The 14,981-nt window shown below is 45.2% G+C and overlaps 2 protein-coding genes across 4 annotated transcripts in view; both read right to left on the bottom strand.

The window, feature by feature from the left end:
* LOC115168081 (protein-serine O-palmitoleoyltransferase porcupine-like) overlaps positions 1–9,085 on the bottom strand; it is a 43,802-nt gene extending 34,717 nt beyond the window's left edge. For both annotated transcript variants that reach the window (XM_029722979.1, XM_029722980.1), the window contains exons 1-6: positions 8,962–9,085; positions 7,988–8,140; positions 7,570–7,762; positions 7,388–7,431; positions 4,550–4,731; positions 4,249–4,379 (exon numbers count right to left, since the gene is read on the bottom strand). In XM_029722979.1, coding sequence (XP_029578839.1) covers positions 4,249–4,379; positions 4,550–4,731; positions 7,388–7,431; positions 7,570–7,762; positions 7,988–8,123 — 686 coding nt within the window. In that variant the 5' untranslated portion in view covers positions 8,124–8,140; positions 8,962–9,085. The remainder of the gene's footprint in view (positions 1–4,248; positions 4,380–4,549; positions 4,732–7,387; positions 7,432–7,569; positions 7,763–7,987; positions 8,141–8,961) is intronic.
* Positions 9,086–10,330: 1,245 nt separating this feature from the next.
* Positions 10,331–13,494, bottom strand: LOC115168080 (zinc finger protein 678-like). Of its 2 annotated transcripts, XM_029722978.1 has the most exons (3): positions 13,387–13,493; positions 12,186–12,337; positions 10,331–11,964 (listed from the first exon to the last, which is right to left on the bottom strand). In XM_029722978.1, the coding sequence occupies exon 3, from the start codon at positions 11,943–11,945 to the stop codon at positions 11,085–11,087; it is 861 nt and encodes a 286-aa protein (XP_029578838.1). In that variant the 5' UTR covers positions 11,946–11,964; positions 12,186–12,337; positions 13,387–13,493; the 3' UTR covers positions 10,331–11,084. The 2 variants fall into 2 exon arrangements, with proteins under 2 accessions (XP_029578838.1, XP_029578837.1); XM_029722977.1 differs by lacking the exon at positions 12,186–12,337 and having other exon boundaries at positions 13,387–13,494.
* Positions 13,495–14,981: the final 1,487 nt, after the last annotated feature.

Raw genomic sequence — 14,981 nt, 5'->3', positions numbered from 1 at the left:
CTCCAACCCTAACCACTCAGCCCCTACCCAGATGGTCTCCCTCTCCTCCAACCCTAACCACTCAGCCCCTACCCAGATGGTCTCCCTTTCCTCCAACCCTAACCACTCAGTGCCTACCCAGATGGTCTCCCTTTCCTCCAACCCTAACCACTCAGCCCCTACCCAGATGGTCTCCCTTTCCTCCAACCCTAACCACTCAGCCCCTACCCAGATGGTCTCCCTTTCCTCCAACCCTAACCACTCAGCCCCTACCCAGATGGTCTCCCTCTCCTCCAACCCTAACCACTCAGCCCCTACCCAGATGGTCTCCCTTTCCTCCAACCCTAACCACTCAGCCCCTACCCAGATGGTCTCCCTTTCCTCCAACCCTAACCACTCAGCCCCTACCCAGATGGTCTCCCTCTCCTCCAACCCTAACCACTCAGCCCCTACCCAGATGGTCTCCCTTTCCTCCAACCCTAACCACTCAGCCCCTACCCAGATGGTCTCCCTCTCCTCCAACCCTAACCACTCAGCCCCTACCCAGATGGTCTCCCTTTCCTCCAACCCTAACCACTCAGCCCCTACCCAGATGGTCTCCCTCTCCTCCAACCCTAACCACTCAGCCCCTACCCAGATGGTCTCCCTTTCCTCCAACCCTAACCACTCAGTACCTACCCAGATGGTCTCCCTTTCCTCCAACCCTAACCACTCAGCCCCTACCCAGATGGTCTCCCTTTCCTCCAACCCTAACCACTCAGCCCCTACCCAGATGGTCTCCCTTTCCTCCAACCCTAACCACTCAGCCCCTACCCAGATGGTCTCCCTCTCCTCCAACCCTAACCACTCAGCCCCTACCCAGATGGTCTCCCTTTCCTCCAACCCTAACCACTCAGCCCCTACCCAGATGGTCTCCCTTTCCTCCAACCCTAACCACTCAGCCCCTACCCAGATGGTCTCCCTCTCCTCCAACCCTAACCACTCAGCCCCTACCCAGATGGTCTCCCTCTCCTCCAACCCTAACCACTCAGCCCCTACCCAGATGGTCTCCCTCTCCTCCAACCCTAACCACTCATCCCCTACCCAGATGGTCTCCCTTTCCTCCAACCCTAACCACTCAGCCCCTACCCAGATGGTCTCCCTCTCCTCCAACCCTAACCACTCAGCCCCTACCCAGATGGTCTCCCTTTCCTCCAACCCTAACCACTCAGCCCCCTACCCAGATGGTCTCCCTCTCCTCCAACCCTAACCACTCAGCCCCTACCCAGATGGTCTCCCTTTCCTCCAACCCTAACCACTCAGCCCCTACCCAGATGGTCTCCCTTTCCTCCAACCCTAACCACTCAGCCCCTACCCAGATGGTCTCCCTCTCCTCCAACCCTAACCACTCAGCCCCTACCCAGATGGTCTCCCTCTCCTCCAACCCTAACCACTCAGCCCCTACCCAGATGGTCTCCCTCTCCTCCAACCCTAACCACTCAGCCCCTACCCAGATGGTCTCCCTCTCCTCCAACCCTAACCACTCAGCCCCTACCCAGATGGTCTCCCTCTCCTCCAACCCTAACCACTCAGCCCCTACCCAGATGGTCTCCCTTTCCTCCAACCCTAACCACTCAGCCCCTACCCAGATGGTCTCCCTTTCCTCCAACCCTAACCACTCAGCCCCTACCCAGATGGTCTCCCTTTCCTCCAACCCTAACCACTCAGCCTCTACCCAGATGGTCTCCCTCTCCTCCAACCCTAACCACTCAGCCCCTACCCAGATGGTCATGCGCTGTTGCAATCTTCTCTCTCTCTCTCCCACTACTCTCTCTTCTATCCTATCATCTCTCTCTTCTGCTAAATCCTTCTCCCTTCTGTCTCCTGATTCTGCCTCTTCGACCCTACTCTCCACCCTTTCCGCGTCCTATGACTCACACTGTCCCCTTTCCTCCCGGCCCGGCTCAGCCTTCCCCTCCTGCTCTGTGACTGAGTGACTCATTGCGAGCTTACAGAAAGGGCTGAAAGCAGCTGAGCGAAAATGGAGGAGAACTAAACTTCCAGAGGACCTATCATCCTTTCACTCCCTCCTCTCCACCTTCTCTTCCCCATTATCCGCTGCTAAAGCCACTTTCTACCACTCTAAATTTCAAGCTTCTGCCTCTAACACTAGGATACTCTTTTCCACCTTCTCCTCCCTTCTTAATCCTCCACCCCTCCCCGCGGACGACTTTGTCAATAATTTTGATAAAAATGGTTGACAACATCCGCTACTCATTCACTCAGCCTATTGAGTCCACTGGTCTCACTCACACAGAACTACCCTATGCCTTGACCTCTTTCTCCCCTCTCTGAACTCTGGCTGCCCGACAACCTGCCTGCTCGACCCCATCCCCTCCTCCCTTCTCCAGACCATCTCTGGAGATCTTCTCCCATTCCTCACTTCCCTCATCAACTCATCCCTGATCACTGGCTATGTCCCCTCTGACTTCAAAATGGCCTGAGTTGCTCAACACCTTAAACCAACACTCAACATATCTGACATCAAAAACTATAGACCTGTATCCCTTTCTTTTATTTCCAAAACACTTGAGCGTTCTGTCTCTGATTAACTTTCTTGCTATCTCTCTCAGAACGATCTTCTTGACCCTAACCAGTCAGGCTTCAAGACGGGCCACTCAACCCAGACTGCTCTTCTCTGTGTCACGGAGGCTCTCCGCACTGCCAAAGCTGACTCTCTCCTCTGTTCTCGTCCTACTAGCTAAATTACTAAAATGGCTCAACTTAGCCCACCCTCCCCTATATTGCACTTTTTTTGGACGATCACAAACATCAATGTCTGTGGATGCCTTTTCTGACCTACAGTAAATCATTACAACAGCACTAAGAGGTTAGCTAATCCACTCACTTGCGTAGCAGCCTGTCCCCTTTGACACGTGAACCATCAGATCCTCCTGTCCACCCTCTCAGGGCTGGGCGTCTCAGGCTATGCACACTCTTGGATTGCATCCTACCTGGCAGGCCGCTCTACCAGGTGACGTGGAGAGGATCTGTGTCTGCACCACATCACTACTGGTGTCACCCAGGGCTCGGTTCTAGGCCCTCTACTCTTCTCGCTTTACACCAAGTTACTCATCTCCATTATATCCTTACATGGTCTCTCCTATCATTCCTATGCGGATGACACTCAATTACTTTTCTCCTTCCACCCTTCTGACGCCCAGGTGGCGACATGCATCTCTGTGTGCCTGGCAGATATCTCAACTTGAATGTCGGACCTCAAGCTCAACAAGACGGAACTGCTCTTCCTCCCGGGGAAGGCCTGCCTGCTCAAAGACCTCTCCATCATGGTTGACAACTCCAGTGTCGCCTTCCCAGAGTGCAAAGAACCTTGGCGTGGCCCTGGACAAAACCCTGTTGTTCTCTTCAAACATCAAAGCAGTGACTCGCTCCTGCAGGTTCATGCTCTACAACATCCGTAGAGTACGACCCTATCTCACACAGGAAGTGGCGCAGGTCCTAATCTAGGCACTTGTCCACTTGTCCTCTCTACTACAACTCGCTGTTGACTGGGCTCCCCGCTTGTGTCATCAAACCCCTGCAAGTTATCCAGAACGCAGCAGCCCGCCTGGTGTTCAACCTTTCCAAGTTCTCTCATGTCACCCCGCTCCTCCACACACTCCACTGGATTCCAGTAGAAGCTCGCGTCCACTACAAGACCAATGGTACTTGCCTACGGAACAGCAAGAGGAACTGCCCCTCCCTACCTTCAGGCTATGCTCACACCCTATGCCCCAACCCGAGGACTCTGTTCTGGCTCTGCCGGGGGGCAGCTCCCGCACAGCCCAGTCCAAGCTCTTCTCTGTCCTGGCACCCCAATGGTGGAACCAGCTTCCCCCTGAAGCTAGGACAGCAGAGTCCCTGCCCATCTTCTAAAACCCTACCTCTTCAAACAGTATTTTAATTAAATAATGCTCCTCCTCGACCCCCCCCCCCCAAAATAACAGCACTTGACCCCCCCCCCTTCTAGCTCTGACTCTACTGATAGCTACATTATTGAGGAGAAATGTACTTTCCATGCCTGTGATATGTGGTTGTTCCACCTAGTTATCTTAAGATGAATGCTCTAGCTGTAAGTCCCTCTGGATAGTCTGCTATATTACTAAGACGGCTCATCTTAGCCCACCCTCCCCTATATTGCACGATCACAATCATCAATGTCTGTGGATGCTTTTTCTGACCTACAGTAAATCATAACAACAGCACTAAGAGGTTAGCTAATCCACTTACTTGCGTAGCAGCTTGTCCCCATAGATAGGGATGAAGTAAGGGAAGAGGTAGGGAGCAACACAGTTAGAGATGACCAGACACAGTTGGCTCTTCACCCAGCTGACACACACTTTCCATATCCAGGAGAAGCTCTGAGGAAGAAGAGTACATCTATATACCATCTTTCTCTCTCTATTCCCTCCACCCATGCCCCCGCCCCCCCCCAGCATGGTTAAACCAGACTAGTGAGTGCAGCGTTTAGTCTGGTTTAACCAGGCTACCCTTATCTCTATGCCAAGACAAGACTTAGTGTTGAACTCACCAGCTTGCGGCCCTCTATAGCCTCTCTGTAGCTGTTGAAGCTGATCCAGGGTCCGAAAATGACAGTTCCCACGAAGTAGATGTAGCCCATGAACTCCACAGGAGAGGGCACGTTGGTCACCACACCTCGGTCCAGGTCAAAGGCCAGAGAAATGGCCTTCATAGCTACCACCATCTGGGAACCTGCAGATACATACCGCATGAGTCTTCAAATATGAATTACAGTTGAAGTCGGAAGTTTACATACACTTAGGTTGGAGTCCTTAACTCGTTTTTCAACCACTCCACAAATTTCTTGTTAACAAACTATAGTTTTGACAAGTTTACTTTGTGCGTGACACAAGTAATTTTCCCAACAATTGTTTACAGACAGGTTATTTCACTTATAATTCACTGTATCACCATTCCAGTGGGTCAGAAGTTTACATACACTAAGTTGACTGTGCCTTTTAACAGCTTGGAAAATTCCAGAAAATGATATGGCTTTAGAAGCTTCTGATAGACTAATTGACATCATTTGAGTCAATTGGAGGTATACCTGTGGATGTATTTCAAGGCCTACCTTCAAACTCAGTGCCTCTTTGCTTGACATCATGGGAAAATCAAAAGAAATGAGCTCAGAAAAAGATTGTAGACCTCCACAAGTCTGGTTCATCCTTCGGAGCAATTTCCAAATGCCTGAAGGTACCACGTTCATCTGTACAAACAATAGTACGCCAGTATAAACATCATGGGACCGCGCAGCCGTCATACCGCTCAGGAAGGAGACGCGTTCTGTCTCCTAGAGATGAACGTACTTTGGTGTGCAAATCAATCCCAGAACAACAGCAAAGGAACTTGTGAAGATGCTGGATGAAACGGGTACAAAGGTATCTATAGCCACAGTAAAATGAGTCCTATATCGACATAACCTGAAAGGCCGCTCAGCAAGGAAGAAGCCACTGCTCCAAAACCGCCATAAAAAAGCCAGACTACGGTTTGCAACTGCACATGGGGGCAAAGATTGTACTTTTTGGAGAAATTATCCTCTGGTCTGATGAAACAAAAATAGAACTGTTTGGCCATAATGACCATCGTTATGTTTGGAGGAAAAAGGGGGAGGCTTGCACGCCGAAGAACACCATCCCAACAGTGAAGCACGGGGGTGGCAGCATCATGTTGTGGGGGTGCTTTGCTGCAGGAGGGACTAGTGCACTTCACAAACTAGATCATGTGGAGGGAAAATTATGTGGATATATTGAAGCAACATCTCAAGACATCAGTCAGGAAGTTAAAGCTTGGTCGCAAATTGGTCTTCCAAATGGACAATGACCCCAAGCATACTTCCAAAGTTGTGGCAAAATGGCTTAAAGACAACAAAGTCAAGGCATTGGGAGTGGCCATCACAAAGCCCTGACCTCAACCCCATAGAAAATGTGTGGGCAGAACTGAAAAAGCGTGTGCGAGCAAGGAGGCCTACAAACCTGACTCAGTTACACCAGCTTTGTCAGGAGGAATGGGACAAAATTCACCCAACTTATTGTGGGAAGCTTGTGGAAGGCTACCCAAAATGTTTGACCCAAGTTAAACAATTTAAAGGCAATGCTACCAAATACTAATTGAGTGTATGTAAACTTCTGACCCACTGGGAATGTGATGAAAGAAATAAAAGCTGAAATAAATCATTCTCTCTACTATTATTCTGACATTTCACATTCTTAAAATAAAGTGGTGATCCTAACTGACCTAAGACAGGGAATTTTTTACTAGGATTAAATGTCAGAAATTGTGAAAACCTGAGTTTAAATGTATTTGGCTAAGGTGCATGTAAACTTCCGACTTCAACTGTAAATGTGTTCATTTAATACGGTGAAAACATTGTTTGTAGCAGGGGTTGGAACCAAAATATTTTTATATCGTTTCGTTCTGAACAGGATAATTTTTTTCTCTCGTTCCGACCAGCAAAATAAAGATCTGAACCGGTTCGAACCAGAAAAAGTAACGGTTTATATCGTTCCTTTCTGTAACTTTTTAAACCTATGAAATCTCTTATTTTTTTCATTTAGCTCGACATTAAATTACTTCACCAATCATGTGAGCAAGCTATAGCTCACTGAGTTGTTTTATATGCGTGATGGAAAGACAAGTGTAGGGTGCAAAATGCAACTTACATTTTGCGGGTGGGGAAAGAGCGAGAGAGGGTGGAGGAGGAAGCTTGGCTTGAAGCGCTGGGCATCTTGTGATGACATGCATTATCTGAATTAAGCCCACAGAATTATACCTACGGAGGAGTGACTTCTATGGAGGAATTTTGAATGTCTTTGAACTTCAGAGTTGGCCTAATGTTGGACAAGAGAAGCTAGCTAACAAGCGTGTATGTGCAAAGCGGCAGCAGATTTAAAAACACGTCTTACCTTTTTGTAGTTAATAAAGCCAATGTGATAACTATAGTATTCCTAACTAGCACTGGAAAAAGTGAAAATCTTCTCTAATTATAAATCTCTCTCCTCCTGAATCTTGCTGGTAACATCTGTAGGCTACAGCTATACTTTGGAGGGGCTGTTAGCCTTCACACACTGGCAAAGAGTTTCAGCTGGCAGGCACACTGGAAGAATTTTCTGATTGGCAGAGGGGGCTTTGCATAGGTGCCTTGTTGTGTTTTTTTTGTGGGACTGGGAAAAAATTCCCGGAATGTAAAAGAGCGTTATTAACTGGTTCCGATGCTTTTAAAATAAAGGTTCTGTGCCGGAACAGTATAGATCACTTTCGTTCCTGGTTCTGATTCTGTTCCTTGAAAAAATATAAACCGGTTCCAAATCCTGGTTTGTAGTGTATATTCACGCTGAGAGTAAGTACCAACCTCTCATTTTGTGCCAGGTGGTGGTGTCCATCATATGCAGCTCTCTGGAAGGAAAAGGGGAGAGTAGACTGATTAGACAACCATTTTCAACGCACTTTGAGGGATTTGATCACTGGCTGTTTATCATCCATTCTCTTTACTCAAACAGGCATCTGATGTTACCTGGTAACAGATCTACCTACCCCATGAGCAGGTAGATGAGGATGGTGATGGAGAGGAAGGTGGCCCGGTTACTGGAGTGCCGACAGAGGAAGAGGATGAGGTAGCATAGTAGACTGAGCAGCACCACCCACACCATGTGGAGCTCAAAGAACAGGTTCAGGGTGTAGAACCCTCCTGCCACGGTGCTCAGGTGTTTCACATAAGAGGGGAGGCCTGACCAGGGGAACAAGACAACAAAAACAACAGCACACACAGAAGAGAATGAGAACATGTAGTTGTAGACATTAGTAGAACATGCATCTAATTATTCAGTTCTATATCATTTCTCAAATGTCATACTCAAAATCACTCTCCTATGACTCCTCCTGTTCTGTCGTTACCAGGAGCTCTGTTATATTCCAAAAGTCACATTTCACGCAAAGGAATGCAAAATCTCACCCAGAATCCAGAGAAGTCGGCATAGAAGGCAGATGACCAGAAGCTGCCAGACCTGCTCCAGGCCCTGCTGAGCGGTGGGCAGAAGACAGCCCTCCGCAAGCTCATGGAAGAACTCCTGTCGGCTGAAGGACCCCATCACGCCATGCACAGGACCTTAGCAAGACAGTGGGGAAATAATAACGAGGAAGTATGTTCTAATACGCAACATTACACATTAAAATGTATAAGTTTCAATGGAAATAACAGACGTGACCACCACTCTTCTTTCTTTGTGCATGCCGACAATGGTAGTGATACATCATGCATCACGATTGACACATCTGTGCACCCTGCTGCAGGGGCTTAATGAGGCATTACCAGACCTTGATAAGGATAAGCAGTTTTATTCCATTATAGGAGCAAGTAGACTGGTTCCAATTAAAAGTATAAAAGGTGGTGTATTGAGTGATAGGACAGTGAGTGGCACTGGTGCAGCTGTGTGCATCATGGAGTGAGTACCAGGCAATCTGCTAAATCAATGTTGGCTAATTCATAAATTCGCCCAAATAATCTATTACAAACTGACATGTTTATGTAATTTCGCAATTAATAAAAAAAAAAATTGAATGCTAGTTTACAAGGACCAACTCACATGTAGCTAGCTAGCAAGGCTAGCAGTGCATTACAAATCCTGCTTCGTCCTGATCCGCAGTGCAGTTTTCACACAACGCTTGGTATTTGCAAAGGTCGTAACTATAGTCTTCCACTATTGTGCTTAGTTGAAAACATTATCTATTTGCTATTAAATTAATTCGCTGACCATGCTTTCCCCATCAATCATCAGACATGATCAGATAATAAAATAGCTAGTGGCAGGATAGCCAGCCGACCCCCACGCTCTACTTCGCCAGCGGGCGACAGCCACTGGTTCAACGAGACTCATTATTCCACACTTCACTTGCTTTAATTGTTTTGAGGAAAATAATGGATCTTACCTTCAAACCAACACTACAACTAGCTGTTCTGTAAAATGGGTCTACGCGTCCGTTTATTCTCTCTGTAGCCACTTGACACTATAATGTACTTCACACACTGTCGGTCCTGATGCTGACACCAAACTCCAGGTCACAGCATCAGCAGCAGTCGCTTCAGCCATGCATGCAGCCAGTGATACGCTACGAACGGATTAACCAATCAACTGCGTCGTTTTGGAGGAATCAGCCAATGATTGTAGTCGGTTGCTCCGATACAGACAGCTAACAAATCAACAGCAATTGTTCACAGATGTGGCTGACTCTTGTCTCTACCCAATCACAAAGGGTACATAATGTTACCGCTATTATTCGACCAATGGGATGTATTTGCCGAAAAATGTGCGGTCCCTGCCAATGACGGGATTCAATTATCTGGCCCCGGTTACCCCGGTGGAAATTGCTTTATATGCCTTCCCAATGAAAACTAGTTTGAAAATTCTAACATATTTTATGGAAAAATAGAAGTATGTTTCTGACCTATGTGACATTCTGCCTAGTTGACGTCATGACCACGAGACGCAATTACTGTTAGATTTGAACGGTTGCCCCTCCCTCACCGCTTTTGCCCGTTCACGTCGAGGGCCATTGACCGGTGCACTGCGACTCATTAATAGAACTCCCTCAATATAATGTAGTTTTCAAACGCTTTCAAGGGGCAGGGCTTTATCCCAGACAATCCTTATAGAACATAGTTTATAGACAGATCAAAATTGATTAGCAAAAAATCAAAGTAGTGAGTAAAGTAATAACTCTACTGTGGCGGTGGTAGACCAGGAAATATCAGATTAGAATGACAATATCTGCGGTTTCTGAAGGTAACTACGACAATCTAAATTCAGTCTAACCAATATTTACATCAGAGATAGGAGTCAACATGGGGCCCTATATTGTCATGTTTACACAAGCAGATTTTAGTGTTTACCTCTTGTTGTAAAACAAGAATGATATATGGAGCAGACGCGTGCCTCTAAAAATAGACTCAGCGAAATGACGTTGCCACGCAGATATTGTGCGAGATACAAGACTTCGTTCTCAGTCACACACAGCATGGGCAGGGGTAGCCATGGGACCAAACAGCGGAGTTTACGTTCTGCACCTACTTCATTTCAGATTCTAACTTTAACATATTGTAATAGTGAAGATAAGTGATACAAAAGGACTTTACAGTATTCATCACACCAGTTAGGTTAGGTATTTGGATGTTAGCTGCAATACTTAAAGCCAAGTGAATCAATATATTTCTATGCATGCTTACATTCACTTTAAAATGAGTTTCTTGTGACATGAAAAACAAAAACCTGGAAAGTGTCAATAATAAAGACAAAGGCAATACATGTGTAAGTAAATCTATTATCAATTTAAAAAATACATTTACAATCAGCCTGAGGTAGTTATACAGAATTCAGCTGGAGACGTATCATTTGGACATACATAGACTTTGTTACCCAAATGTAACAACACTGTTCACATTACACAGACTACAGATATAGGGATTCACTTGTTCTTATGACAGGTACATTTAGTAATTAACAACAATGCATCATGATTATTTATGCGTACATAAATTGGTGAAGGCAATTTCTGGACAACTCAATGGTTAAGGCCCAGAGAGAAACCCTACAGGCCTTTATGAACATAATCTAAAAAGCAGATGGACATTATATGATATGGAAATACATTTTGACGTGCCACATCAGAGGAGTTAACTACTTTAATAGCATGTCATTTAATAATGCATGGACACTAGCCATTACATGGCAATGGATCAAAACAACAATGAATCATAACTAAAACATGTATATATTCTATTCTAATACAAAAAAATTGTCAAGATCTCAAAAGCAAAACCATAACATTTCAGAGGACAGTTAATCATTTGAAATGCTTGACAGAATGTTTCAAAATTATGCTCAATTGTGGAAAGTTATTTTCTCAAACTCATGAAGGAATAAATACCAAAATCATAATGCGAGGCAAAACAAGTGTTTCAAGGTATAACTTCAGATGGAGATGAAACAAAACAAACTTCTTTTTTTTAATCATGATCGGACTAATTATCCCATTTGTTTTATCATCATGTGGGATCATATAATAACCTCAATGTCATAAGCAACTTTTTGCAATTTTTCTCCTTTAGTTAACAACACAGGCCAAAGTTCCTCTTGACGCACATAATGAACTTTCTCTGCTTGGCCTGGATGTTTGACTCTACTCCTCTTTTTCTTCTTTTTAGAATGATCATGTTTAGTTGAGAGATCATGGCTCTTCTTATTAAGCTTCTTCTTAAGCTTCTTAAGCTGCTTGGGTGTGAGTGTGACCTGAATGGGAGGTGTGGGCTGCATCGTGGACGTGGACTCAAACCCAGGTCGAGTCTCGAGGTCGGGTCTGGGTATGCCCCTGGGGTACTCGTGACGCTGGCAGAAGAGCACGCCACATTTCCGGCAGCGGTACGCCTCTTCTTTGGCATGGATGGTTTGGTGACGTTTCAGGTTGTGGTGTGTGGTGAACGAGCGCTCACACTGGTCGCAGGGGAAGGGGCGCTCCCCAGTGTGAACCCGCTGGTGCTCAGTGTAGTGGCTGCGGCTCAGGAAACGTTTCCCACACACACCACAGGGAAAGGGCCTTTCTTCGTCGTGGAACTGTTTGTGTCTCACCATCTGAGGAAAAGAGAAGAAGTTCTGGCCGCACACCTCACAGGTAAATCCTCCAACTGGATTGGCGCTGTACGGAGGTGGCAATAGCAGAGTGGGTGGCCGCTTGTACGGCTTCAGGGAAGGTTCTGGTACAATTAAAGGAGTCGATGGGGCAATCCGTTTTTGTACTTTCAGGTTACCAGTAGATTTGTTTTGAAGAATAGCCATTGCAGCCTCACGCACTTTGAAAACCGCAGCACCTGCTGCAGCTCTCTTACCCAGCCCATTGGGACCAGTTTCCTGGTCAGCCATGTCTACTCCACTCAGGACCCTGGCAAAGCAATGAGTCAGAAATATAGATCAGAGGTCAATAAAAATCGTTAGGGACAGAAACCTCTGAAGTACAGTAAAAAAGTGTTGATTGGCTTGATGTTCCCAGAGAAACACAAGTGCAAATATAATTTTCTTTACAATTTGTAATAGTTCAATGTAGCTAGCTAGCTAACATTGAGCCATTGTTTAGCTGACTAGCTACCCAGTGCACCTTCTTACCTTCAGATAGCCCAAAGGCCAGTAGATGGCAATATTGAATCGTTTGATCTAAGGGACTGCATGCAGCCGGCTATAAACTTGTATCCCCATGGACCGGTCCGTACATAAAACATTCTCCATTCAGGCTGCGAAGGCATCGATTTCCTCCTTAACTGGATTTAATGGCAAGAAGTTGGGATATATGTGCATAATTTCTTTATGAAACAGTCCTGGATGTTGCATATCACATTCTGACAATCAGGTTGTAGCAGTCTGTTTACTCTTGGGCTGCGGTCCAATCGTGTTATTTTAACCCCCTCAACCCTCGCACTAGCTACTTTCCCTCGGGGGAATCCCTGTTGAAACCAGATGCAATTTGGTTGCCATCTTAAGTGGCAGTCCAATTCACAAACGTTGCCCCCTCAGCCCTTGATTGAGCTTGAGGGACCAACTTTGATCACTTGTGGGGTTGATATGACCCACAATTCAATGCAAACAGTAGTGGCGTGTCAAATGTCGGTGGCCGTGAAGTGTCAAATGTAATAAACGTTGCATTTTTCGGCATGCGAGGCAAAAATTACAATGCTAGCTTGCAAGCAAAAAAATTATATATTATAAATGACAGATTTTAGCGGTGGCCAATGGGAATATGATGTTCAAAGTGGCTGACTCAGTGGGGAGCCTATAAAACGTAGCTAGCTAGCTTCATAAACATTTTTGGGGAATTCTGAAATTTATTGGAATAAATTACCAAAACATTAAACTAGCTAGCCAGCTATTTCTTTCCGCCTTCGCCATTAAAATCTTTTTAAGGAGTAAATCGACGCATTTTCACCCTGAATGAAGAATGTTTTATCAACAAACTGGTCCACAGGGGATATGAGTGTATAGCCGGCTGCATGCAGTCCCTTTGGACGGTAAGATGAAACGACTCAATATCGCCATCTGCCGGCCTGGGCTAACCTTCAGTAAACTCACATACTTGCCAACTACATAAAGACACTGCAAATTGGTTGTATCTAGTAAAATAATGTGGAAAGTAAGTTAGCTAGTTAGGATAGTTAACATTCATGATGGCTCGTTCTGCTAATAATAGCTAACATTAGCTCATGCGACTTTTTCAAAAGATAATTTCTGGACCATCAATACTTGAACGTTTGCCATTCATATAGCGTTACGCAAATAGTATACAAATGGTGGCAGTAAATAGAAAACTACTTACAGAAAATAACGTTTAAATGTATAAAGTTCTCGGATAAAATTGCACAAACAGGCAAACTGGTCATTTTTCAAGGCAGTCTTCCTGAGCGCTTTTTGCATGTAAGGTGCAACACCAACACATCCCTCTGGAAACATAAGCACCCAATTTTGTTCCTACATTACTGTACATGCAACTCTGTAACAATTATAAATCCTACCAAAAATATCTATCTTGATGTGGATCTATAAGGTTTAAAAAAATACATAATTATATATATGTGAACACCTGCAACCTTGCCGTGAAAGTGAAACTTTGTCATTACTATATGTGTTTGAGATCATAAATTCTGCTCAGTTGCTGAAGGTGATGATGGATTTGAGTAGCCTAACTATCGCCATGATGTTCTGAAATTAAATCTGGGAAAACACATACACAAGGATTTTGGTAGAAAATAGAATTTAATCAAAATGTTCAATCTTCTTAAAAAGTCTCTCACTCAAAAGTGAGGTGCTTGATGAAGTTCTTCAGAAATTCTGCCAGGTGTCACTGTTGTCTGCAGAATAGCTTACAAACGATTTGGAAAAGAATAGAGCATTAATTTACTCCAAATAATTTAGGATTACACATAATTTACTTATGACCCAGATGAAACAGTGATGTAAATAGAGGAAGCAGTGGTGGGCACTAATACTTTTGTGTATAAACATAGACATACACTAAGTTACAAAACCCTAATAGTGAGTTGCACCTCATTTTGCCTTCAGAACAGTCTCAATTCCTCGGAGCATGGACTCTACAAGGTGTCGAAAGCATTCCACAGGGATGCTAGCCCATGTTGACTCCAATGCTTCCCAAAATTGTGTCAAGTTGGCTGGATGTCCTGTAGGTGGTGGACCATTCTTGATACACACGTAAAACTGTTGAGCGTGAAAAACCCAGCAGCATTACAGTTCTTGACTCACTCAAACAGGTGCGCCTGGCACCTACTACCATACCCGGTTCAAAGGCACTCAAATATTTTGTCTTGCCCATTCACCATGTGAATGGCACACATGCACAATCCATGTCTCAATTGTCTCAAGGCTTAAAAATGCTTCTTTAACCTGTCACCTCCCCTTCATCTACACTGATTGAAGTGGATTTAACAGGTGACATCAATAAGGGATCATTGCTTTCACCTGGATTCACCTGGTCAGTCTGTCATGGAAAGAGCAGGTGTTCCTGCTGTTTTGTACAATCAGTATATATAATGGGTATTTCAGATGGTGTATGTGCGTATGCTTGCGTGCATGTGTGTTTGAATGAGAGAGAGACACAGTGCCATTATATAGAGATCCAGTTTTTGGTGGCCATTGCTATTTTATGCGAGATGGAGAGAGGTCAATGATGAATGATAGGGGTAGGTTAACACCACCCCTCTCCACCTATGCCCCGGGTGATAGACTGCACTCCAGACACAAGTGTGGAAATTGATCTATCATGCTGCTTCTGAGAGTTAAATCAATATCTGTTTCATTTTGTTCTCATTGCAGTGCTGAGAGAAACAGCAGACCCCCGTTGACACTAGTCTAGTACAAACCTGTATTTTACTCTACGGTACCATTCTGTGTGAGATA

Source organism: Salmo trutta, chromosome 30 (assembly GCF_901001165.1).
Source record: "Salmo trutta chromosome 30, fSalTru1.1, whole genome shotgun sequence".
Classification (NCBI taxonomy): domain Eukaryota; kingdom Metazoa; phylum Chordata; class Actinopteri; order Salmoniformes; family Salmonidae; genus Salmo; species Salmo trutta.
Note: the sequence above shows the minus strand (reverse complement) of the source record. Positions and strands in the feature narration are given on the sequence as shown.